Source organism: Lontra canadensis, unplaced genomic scaffold (assembly GCF_010015895.1).
Source record: "Lontra canadensis isolate GAN:19392208 unplaced genomic scaffold, GSC_riverotter_1.0 scaffold71, whole genome shotgun sequence".
Taxonomy (NCBI): domain Eukaryota; kingdom Metazoa; phylum Chordata; class Mammalia; order Carnivora; family Mustelidae; genus Lontra; species Lontra canadensis.
The window spans coordinates 712,353-723,331 of NW_022631065.1; the positions used below are offsets into that span (position 1 = coordinate 712,353).

At 44.9% G+C, this 10,979-nt stretch overlaps 1 protein-coding gene across 2 annotated transcripts in view; it reads right to left on the reverse strand.

Annotated features, from left to right (window-relative positions):
• The window catches only part of RMND5A (required for meiotic nuclear division 5 homolog A), a 63,056-nt gene extending 54,132 nt beyond the window's left edge, over nucleotides 1–8,924 (reverse strand). For both annotated transcript variants that reach the window (XM_032880618.1, XM_032880617.1), the window contains exon 1: nucleotides 8,610–8,924. In XM_032880618.1, the coding sequence (XP_032736509.1) occupies nucleotides 8,610–8,751 (142 nt within the window). In that variant the 5' untranslated portion in view covers nucleotides 8,752–8,924. The remainder of the gene's footprint in view (nucleotides 1–8,609) is intronic.
• Between the last annotated feature and the right edge of the window lie 2,055 nt (nucleotides 8,925–10,979).

Genomic DNA, 10,979 nt, shown 5'->3' on the forward strand with positions numbered 1-10,979 from the left:
AAGGGCTGAAGTCATGTACGTTTCTTTTAAGACATTCCTTACCTCCTCCTAAATACCTTCATGTAATCGATAATAAGATATTAAATCTAGATGGATCCCACAGATATAGCAAATTCATCAAAGATAATACACAACCAGATGCTATAACACAAAATGAGAAGAAAGTATTCAGGCTCAATCTTAAGTGTTAAAGACTTGGCAGTATAGCTTTATGGACTTCCAGAACAATGTTCTTTAAGAACCATTCTGAGCTGAGTCATAAAAATCACCAAACCCAAATAAGGTGACAGTGTTATTTCTAAAAGTCTCAAGTCCAGCTGCAGATTCTGGTGTCTGTTCTCTGAGGGATTAAACTAGCATCTAATTTAAAAGACCAGGCATTTCTGCCATTCTACAAACTCTTGAAGTTTTCAAAACAATGCCCAGTTTAGAGAGCATCATGTCCCTGATACCTATCAACTTCTAGGGATTACCTGGAGCACAACGGGACTCCAGTATGTAGCTCAGGACCAGAGCCCTCTATAATTCTCCCCTATATCACATTTTGGGTCACTTTCAAAGATTTTATAGCTGAAGAAGCAGGACCCCAAATAAAACAAGTCAGTTTTAACATCCCAAGTGAATAGTTTACCAAAACATGATTTTCACTATCCTAACAACTAAGAGACTTAGACTGGAAAGGAGGGAAATTTCTTTAAATACCCTAGTATCATATCATAGAAGTGTTGGCAAGTTTCTCCCTCACCAATATTATTATCCAGAGTTAGAAACTATGTAAAAGATAAAATAACCTTAGTAAAATGATTTTACTATGCCAAGCACACAAGCAACTTCAAGTAACTTCCCAAAGGTAACATGAACCAAACTGTATTTTTTTAGTCTCCAAATCAAGTTGCACTCACAACTCATTATTTGAATCGTATGAATGTTATAGTTAGGAGGCTAGGCAAGAACTGAGAAATAAAGGTTGGGATGGTCAAGAAAACATCTCAAAGGGGCACTGGGTGGCTTAGTGGGTTAAAGCCTCTGCCTTCAGCTCAGGTCATGATCCCAGGGTCCTGGGATGGAGCCCCGCATCAGTCTCTCTGCTCAGCAGGGAGCCTGCTTCCTCCTCTCTCTCTGCCTGCCTTTCTGCCTACTTGTGATCTCCCTCTCTCTGTCAAATAAATAAATAGAATCTTTAAAAAAAAAAAAAAGAAAGAAAGAAAACACCTCAAAGAACATTGTTTTGGTGTAACTTGTAGCTGCTCAATTATAATAGACATCTATCACTTTCGTCTGGGTACAAGTTTTCCTTTCTCGAACTCTCTCCTCTCTATGATCACATGGCCGTACATCTCCTGACATGGCCAAAGCATGTAGCCCCAAGGTAGCCAATGGACTCCATGCCCTGACCTCAGTTACTGATTCAGGGAGAGGATTATGACCCCAAACCAAGACAGCACAGAATACTCCCTGGTAATTTTATGTTTGAAAAGGCAGAAAAAAAGGCATGTTCCTGTCTTTGGGATTACTAGCAATATAAGAATGATAATGAACTCCCCTGGCCATCTTAGTTCCATGTGGAAAAAGCTCCTCCAAGAATGAACCAACCACAGAAAGCACAGTTGAGTGAGGAAGAGAAAAAGATCAGTCCTTATAACATCCTCTCTGCTTCTGGAGCCGGCTGGCCTTACCTCAGCCTTTTTAGTAGTGAATCAATGAAGTCCATTTTAATTAAAACTATTCTGCCACCTGCAATCAAAAGAATCCCGAGTGATATACGTCTGAATGAATAAGATGCCAAATAACAAAAAATTGCCTCCTAAAAGAGCCTAGAAAGGAATGGCTGACAAAGTTAAATCAGCTTCTAAACCTAACTGGAAAGGCACACACTAACCTATTATTCTCACCATCTAAAACAGCCCAAGTAGCTTGCTAACTTGTCTATTCTTCTCTTGGAGTATTTCAACAATGACTACTGTTACCCACCCGAACTTTTCTGACCTACTACTTATCTGCTACTTTCCAGACTAGATGTTAAATGTAGATACCAAATTTTATTCAATTCAACATTTAAAGTCTTTCTTCTTTCTAAAACTAATGATGTACTATCCAGTGGCTAACATTATAATAATAGTAAAAAGTAAAATAAATAAATAAGTCCTTCTTTTCTCTCTCAATAGTGTTTTGTTAATATTTAGCAGAAAGTTGCATTGGCAACTGAGACACCAGATATTGAAGCCTACTCCAACTACACCGAACAATAAGGTCGAATAAGCAAACCACTGGTCTACCAAACCCTGATCCTTTAATATTCATTAAAGGATAAATAGACATTCAAGCCTGGTAGGCTGTGAAAAGAACAAGGACTCATATATATAAATAAGCATACTTTTCACTAAGTATATATAATATATACAACTCAAATTCTATAATGAAGAGTTATACGTACCATATGACTGTGAATCTCTGTTTTCTGTCTACTGATAAAAACCATACCACAGAAATTAATTTAAAACGTGGTCACAATTTGCTTTCTCTTCCATGCTTAATTGCCTATTTACCTTGTCATTTGTTACCTTCAAATTTTAAAAACTGGAAGCAGTTGTGCAACGAGTAACTAAATTCTCCTTGATTCACCAAAGAAAGATGGAGGATTATGGTTTAAATGAGTTTTACGACTGGCAGTCAGACCACAAACACACACAAAAAACGGAGTTTTGGAAGCTAATTCATGTGTTGACCACTCCTACAAATTAAGCTGTCTTTACCAACTTGTAAATTGCAATAATACTAAACCTAAATCGAATTAAGTAGAACTACATGTCCAATGCCTCAAAGTAAAAATGAATAGTGAGAAATTATTACTTACCTGATTTTTCTTAAAAATTTTCCTGGAAGCTAGCATCTTTGTGAAGAGAACAACTAGGTGGCCCATAAATAAGAAAGAGTAAAAGGGAGACTTCTTACTGGGTATCCTTTTTCTGTCATTTTAATTTATACCATCTGAATGAATTATCTACTCGAAACAAAATTTAAATTTACAAAATTCATTTTTAAAAAGTCACTGAGAATCATTTTCAGAAACTACAATACAGGGGAACGAGTGGTTCAGTCAGTTAAGCAACTGCCTTTGGCTCAGGTCATGATCCCAGGGTCCTAGGATCAAGCCCCGCATCAGGGAGCCCTGCACTGCTTCTCCCTCTCCCTCTGCCTGCCCCTCCCCCTGCATGCACACTCTCTCACTCTCTCTCTCTCAAATAAATAAAGTCTTAAAAAAAAAATACAGTACTACTCCCTATAATAGCCTAAAAATAAATTTTTTAAAAGGAGGTTCCATACCCAGCATGGGCCTTGAACTCACCACCCTGAGATCAAGACCTGAGCTGAGATCAAGAGTTGGATACTTAACTAACTGAGCCACCCAGGGGCCCTTAGCCTAGAAATCACATTTTTTTTCTTTTTTTTTAATTATTTTTATTAACATATAATGTATTATTTGCCCCAGGGGTACAGGTCTGTGAATCGTTAGGCTTACACATTTCACAGCACTTATCACATCACATACCCTCCCCATGTCCATAACCCAACTACCCTCTCCCTACTCCCCTTCGCCTACAATCCTCAGTTTGCTTTGTAAGATTAAGAGTATATTATGGTTTGTCTCCCTCCCGATCCCATCTTGTTTCATTTTTTCCTTCCCTACCCCCAAGTCCCCACCCTGCCTCTCAAATTCCTTGTATCACGAAATCACATGATAACTGTCTTGCTCTGATTGACTTCTCTCACTCCACCTAATATCCTCTAGTTCCATCCACATCGTTGCAAATGGCAAGATTTCAGAGAAATCACTTTTAAAAAATACTGCATACCCTTGACTCCTACAAAAATTGTAATTTTCCCAGGACTCATCAAACATGTCATAAATGCTACCCTATTGTTTCAGTCTAATCTCCATTTACCAAATGTGAAATTAGAATATCAGCAATACGTGATATATACTTCTTTTCTGTTCTCCCTCCCACCACAGAGGTGCTAATGGGAAACAAAATATATTTGCCAATAGGAAAAAAAAATGCTAAAAAGCATATAAACAATCACAAGTCAAATCAGGAACATTTATCCATACTATCTGCCTGTTAAGTGAGGGTTACCCAAGGTGTGGTTCCCACAACACTGATGTGAATAGTGATTTTAGCTGTATGTGAAATAATATTTTAATAGTTATGAATTTGCTTTTAATTATAAAAGTTTATTATACCTAATACACCAAACTTACGATTTCACAGATATCAGTGCCTATCATAAGGATAAATCTACTTAAGTGAAATCATGAATCCATCTGAAAAAATAAGAGCACACATGCATGAGTGAAATCTGAGAAACACTAGCGCCTTACCCAAATTGATCAAGGGCACACCAGCAATGATCACCAAACAGCATCAAGCATATAGAATCTTAAATCAGACCAAACTTCATGTGCACATGGAAACTCACTGAAAAGCTGGTACAACTAAGTGACAACAGTGCTCTCCTCCTTCCTAAGAGTTGAGAAAATTAAGTGAACCTGAAATTTAATCAGAGTAACTAAAGGTAAAACTCAGAGCTTGGTACAATCCTTGAATTTCTGGCAAATTAAGCTTAAAAATGGTATCCCTTTCCCAGCCCAAACACCTGAGCACAGACCTTTCATTAACTGTGGACAGTCATCTCCAATCCCTTTTACCTCAGATCAGGCTCCAGATCACTCTCCCATCATCCAATCTACCACCCTAAGGTTTCCCAGGCAAACCTTAGGCCTTAAAGACCTCGGATCTGAAGAAAGCCTTTAAGTCAGTCTCCAGAAAAGGAATGAATCAGGCTCCCACAGAACTTCTGTTTAGTATTTTCTGTGATTCTTTACTGCCCCTTTGCTCTGCTATGCTGCCCCTTTATCACCAAAACTCCATGCCTGGCTATGACTTAGTCAAAGCCTGCATTCTCCCAAAGGTATTTGAATTAAGAAAAATGCATTTTTAATGAAATAATTAGGGAAAGTTTATATGAAAGAATTTCAGGCTACATAGAGGCAATTCAGAGCAGATGAAAGAAATGTTAGGGCTCACTACAGGACTACTTCCAGGCCAGTTGCCAGGCGAGCCCCCTTTGAGCACTTTCACAATCTGGAATAAAAGTAGTTAGAGTGGAAATGGGTTGTCAACAGGTTTACCAATTAATCTTCATTTACGTATGATGTTTCCACCACAAACTATTCTAACTGTCCTCATTTAGTATAGTCCTTCACTCGCTTTAGAAAAAAGATATTTCGGGCGCCTGGGTTGCTCAGTCGTTAAGCAACTGCCTTCAGCTCAGGTCATGATCCCAGGGTCCTAGGATTGAGCCCCGCATCGGGCTCAGCGGGAAGCCTGCTTCTCCCTCTCCCACTACCCCTGCTTGTGTACTCCCCGCCCCTCTGCTAAATAAGTAAAATCTAAAAAAAAAAATAGAAAAGAGATATTTAAACATAAGAAAATGTAAATCATCCCCCAAAACTGATCTCCTGACCCTAGCTAAAAAGATACTTCTGAATCAGGCAGTTACTCACCGTCAGTATGATGCCCAAGATTCTACTTTATTCACATCACATTCTTACAAGACTATTACCACAAATAACCCCAGAGAATGAGATCCAAAGCCCTGACAGATGGTCCCAATTGGAGCCCCTCTCTCAAGTCATAGGAGCCCACAAGATCAACTGCCCAAACAAGCACAAACTTGAAAATGGAGCTCCAAACTCAGATTTCAGGAGACACAACTTTAGGAAGGGTATATTTAAAATACAAATGTAATACCCACCACATTGCTGGCAAAGAACATTAGAAATTATCTGCTTTGAAAATTACCATAACCTAGATAACAAACCATGATGTTTGTCTCCACACATAAGAACCCCGTAAGAGAAAAGAATTTACTTGGGAAACTAGACCTGGCACTTCTGGTATTTATTTTTCTTTCACGTTTCATAACTGCCTTTAGTCACTTAATCCTATTATTTAAGAATTAAAGAAAATCAAAGAAATACCAATATCGAACTGCAATCTGGTAGACCAGAAGGTAAAAAATAGGAGGCTGAAAAAGAAACATATGCAATTCACCAAGTCAGATCATTTGAATAGCATGACATTATCTGTGGCTAATACCCTCACACCATACATTCCTTGCAAAGTTCCCTAATACAGAGCAAAAACAATTTGTCTAAAGCAAACTCATGCTTCAGCAATTTCTGGCAATTATTTTATCCATCGGAGATGAGCCCCAAATTCCCTAAAATGAGGCTTGCAATCACACTTTCCTCCATCAACTAATACCCCCTACTCTCTTATAAGAAGGTATTTTACTTTCCATCTTCTCTCATATTCTGCCTATCCAACCCCTCAATCTCTGACCTGGTCCCTAAAAAGGATATGCTCCTTCCACCTCTTCAAGTCTAGACCCTTTACTCATTCTTTTCCTTTCAGCCTTGAACAAGATATAGATTTCCTGGAACGGAAAGGTGGGTGGACAGGCAGGAAGAGACAGAGGGACAGAGACACACACCCACCCACCCACACACACACATTCCCCACACACATACACACACCTCCTACCCCTGTACTTAAACAGCCTTGTGCCTCCTTACACTTCAGTTTGCATATTTTTCTTAATTCCCACTAACTGAGTTTATTTTAACTCCATGAAGCTGTAAGCAGAGGGTCACTGACTCCCAACCAGCTAACCAACTTCTCTTTTCCTAAGCTCCTGCCTTTTCTGTTTCGGCTGGTTCCTCCATGGCCCTCCACTCTCCAAGAGGAGGTTCAAGGTGTGGTTAGACCCTACATTGTTCCCTCCCTACAGCCTATGGGATCTCCTTCACTCTCCTGAGTAGAAATTATACTAGGAAACCATCTGAGACCTTACTTTTCCCCCAAATTCAAACTGCATCTTTAGCCACCAGTACACATAGCCCTTCAGCTTTATCTTGCATGCCCCCAAACCAAATTCACCAGAGCGTTCCCAGGATTCCCATCCAACTCTACCTCCGCTTCCCCTTCACAGGCAGCCATCCAGGTCTGCTTATTTTTCCATATTAATATTCTAACTCCTATTCCCACTACGGTTGCAGGCTTGCTTCTTCCCCAGAGCTCAAAAGTGACTGCCATGTTCAGAATAGTATGTTTTAAGACTCCCTTATTCCGGGACGCCTGGGTGGCTCAGTGGGTTAAAGCCTCTGCCTTCGGCTGGGGTCATGATTCCAGGGTCCTGGGATGGAGTCCCGCATCCGGCTCTCTGCTCAGCAGGGAGCCTGCTTCCTCCTTCCTCTCTCTCTCTCTCTCTCTCTCTCTCTGCCTGCCTCTCTGCCTACTTGTGATCTGTCAATAAATTAAGAAAAAAAAAAAAAAAACTAAAAAAAAAAAAAAAGACTCCCTTATTCCCAGCTAGCACTTATTCCCCACTGAAAGGCATCTGGAAAGAAAGATGTAGGAGGAGAAAGAGAAGAGGGGAGAAGCTCCAATGAGGCCCTGCCTTCACCTCACCTGCCCAAGTAACCGCATTTCACCCCAGCTACCAAACTTTCCTTTCCATAAACTGCTGTTCAGCCTAGGAGCTTGATAAGTCTTCCCCAACTTGAACAAATCCATTAAATAAAGTCTTTTCTTTCTTGATCAGGAGGAACCACCACTATGAATACGTTAATCTGAGGATACCAGACCTTCAAATGTTACTAAAAAAACAAAACCAAAACCCCTTCCCAACCAGCTTCCACAAGATAACCTCAGCAGAGCATCTGCCCCCAGGTCCTCGGGCAATCATGAAATAATCTAGGTAATGCACCTCGTATAAAAAAAAATCTGTCTCCTGAAAGGAAAACAAGTAAAAACTTGGCCAGGTAAGGCAAGTAACTAATTACGTGTGCCACAATTTGCTTCAGGAAAGTTGCCTGTTCTTCCTCAGGCTACACCAGAAGAGCTGAACATTTCGATTCAGCTGGTTTCCTAGGAATCATGTCTGTGCGGCTGCGGAGTTGAGGAAGAGCTGCTTCCACACAGAAGTCAAATTGTGAAGTTGCAGCAGCGGCTGTTCTGTTAACCCACAGCTAAGAATAACACTCGACTTTCTAATTTAAAAAAAGAACGGAAAGAAGAAAAAAGAAAGAAAGACTTGGAAAGTCAGTCCCCGGGCCAAGGATCTGGGGCAGGAGAAAGAAAGGGGCTTCCTGCACTGACCCTCTTATCGCCCAGATCCTCCGGTCCAACGCAATCAGCGCACCTTCAGCCCGCAGGGACCAGAAAGCACCGGGCCGGGCGGGGACGAGGGGCGCCCACCCCGGGGCGGCGGCAGTTTGCAGGTGCCACCGACCGGCCCCCACGCACGTTTAACCCGGCTGGAACCCGTGGTTCCGGGCTCGGTTTCCGGGTGGATCGCGCTCACTCTTAATCGACAACGAAGTAGGTACAGGTTCGGGGCTAATCGGGAGGGGGAAAAGTCACAGGGGGCTGGGGCGGAGGAGGGGGTTTCCGCACCTCGGCGGAGACGCGGGGACACTCCTGCTGCTCGCCGTGGCCCGAGGGGCCGGGCCCTGCCCCGCGCGCCCACCCGGGCCGCCCTACCGTGGCTCTGCAGGATCTCGTGCTTGAGGCCGCCCGTATAGTCGATGAGCTCCTCCAGGCCGCGCTCGCACAGCTGCCCGTAGCCCGAGAACTTGTGCAGCACCTTCTCCAGCTCGCGCTCCACCGTCACGCACTGATCCATCCCGGAGGCGGCGGCGGCGGCGGCGCTCGGCTGCCTGGTGCCCGGGTGTCCGCAGCCGTTCGGCCCGGGCCCGGCCGAGGCCGCGTCCTGCTCCTCGTCCCCCAGGCGGGCGGCGCGGGTGGCTGAGGCGGTCGAGACAGCGGGCGCGCTAGCCGCGGCGCCGGGGGAGCCCCGCGCAGCCCGTGCCCGCCTGCCCCATGCCCCCCTGTCCCCCGGACACTGGCCGCCGCTCCCGCTCGCTCTCCCCACCCGGTCCCGCGCCCCTGGTCCTCACTCGCCACGTTCGGCTGCCCGCGGCGGCGCCGCCGATTGTTTTTGTTTTCACGGGAACCGACCGATGACCTGGTTCTCCCGGGCGGCACCAAGCGCCGCCGACCCGAGGGGGGGGGGCAGCCACCCCAGCAGGGGAAAGAGGCGGCGCGGGCCGTACCAAGCGCGCCCTCGAGGGGGAGCAGCCTGGCGAGAGCGGGCGGAGGAACGCGACCGCCGTGCGAGCGCGCCTCCGCTCTAAAGGTGTGGGCAGTACCACGCGGGAAGCGTGCAAGGGAGAGGGCGAGGGTGGAGCAAGAACCCAATTGGTCCGAGGAGCTAAATAGGGAACTTTAGAGACAGCCCCGGCGCTCGGAGAGCGCTACAACTACGCTCTCCGTAAACAAGAGGGTGGAAACCGTCCCTAACCACTCCGCCCAGAAACGGGGGAAAAGAACCAATGGGCGCGGGGAATACGTAAGGAACCAACGTTCTCCAATCCCTGACCGAGGCGTAAACCTTCAGCCAATCGGAGTCTAGGGGCCAAACCAACCGTCTCGCTGTTGGAGGGGGTGATTTAGAGTGCATACTGGGAAGCAAGTTATTTCTGGAAAGCCGTGAGGGAAAACAAGGCAGAGATTAAAAGGTGTGTTCTCTATAGGAGTTCGCCCTGGTCATAACTGATGTAATCGCCCCATTACTCCTGAGACTAGTGTCATTCCGAAGTTTTGAAAGACGGACTCGCCTCCCCAGACGAAAAACCAAGCCCGGCGGGGCGGATAGTGCAGCGGGAGGGGGTCGCTGACGAGAATTCCAGGCGGGGGAGATCCTGGAGGGTGCGGGAAGAGGGCTGCTCCCAGCGGCGCGGGGTCCGGGCGGGGACGGGCCCGGTGCGAAGGTCCGTGTCCCCGGGACGCTGGCGCCGCGGGGAGGTCACACTCCCCATCGGCCGTGGGCCTCAAGCCCCTTGGCTCCGGGGCTTGGAACCTCTCTCGACCGGTAGCTCCTCTCTGCGCCATGTGCGGGCAGCTTCACGCAATGGAAACCCGCGTGGGAGAGCGGCACAGCATGCCTCCTGCTCTTGGGAGCCTTATTCCATTGATCCGAATTAAGTTACCTCCTTTGCGTAAACTCTTCCCGGACTGCCTTTCCGGACTGCCGTGGCGCCTCCAACCTTGGCCCATATCCCCTTGCTCACTAAGCTTCAATTGCGCTGTTAGCTTTCCTGCAAAGGCCACATCAATAATTGCCTCAGGGCCTCTGCACTTAGCCTTACGTGGGCCTGGAAAACCCATCCACCTTTCTCATCCTGAAGTTCTGAGCTCACTAGTCCCCTCAGAGGGCCCTCCCCTGACCACACTAACAGAACCTCTATCTTCCCGCACTCCTCCAGTGTCGTGTCATATTTACTATAATAACCATATCACCAGTTTTCTTATTTTCACACCATTTACTAAAAACTGAAGTGATCTGGTTCATTTATTCGTTTACTTTTCTGTAAATCTCCATAAATCTTTGCCTATCTCATTCCGTCCCTGAGAGTGGTGCTTGGCGACATAGTAGCCTTTTTTTTTTTTTTTTTTAAGGCTAAATCTTTTTGAGTCTCAATTTCCTTTTTTATAATTTGGAAATATATTCCAAGTTTATAATTTGGAAATAATTGCGAATAATAATACTTCATTGGATTCTTTGGAAATTAAGTGAGATAATATATGTTAACATTCATAGTAAGCAGGGAATAGTCACATGATAAAGGGTGGTGGCTGTTGCTAGTATTGTCTGTTCCCAGAAGTAAATCAGAGATGGCTGCCTAAAGTGGAATCGCGTTGGTCTAGTCCCCAATCCTTTCATTCACGTGATTGTCAAGGGCTGCCCTAGCCGTTGATGTGATAAATCTCCTTTCTCCTCTTCCTCGGCAGATGGCCCTAATTGCTTTTTCACTGAGAAGATTAAAAAAATCCAGTTTCAGCATCCTCCAC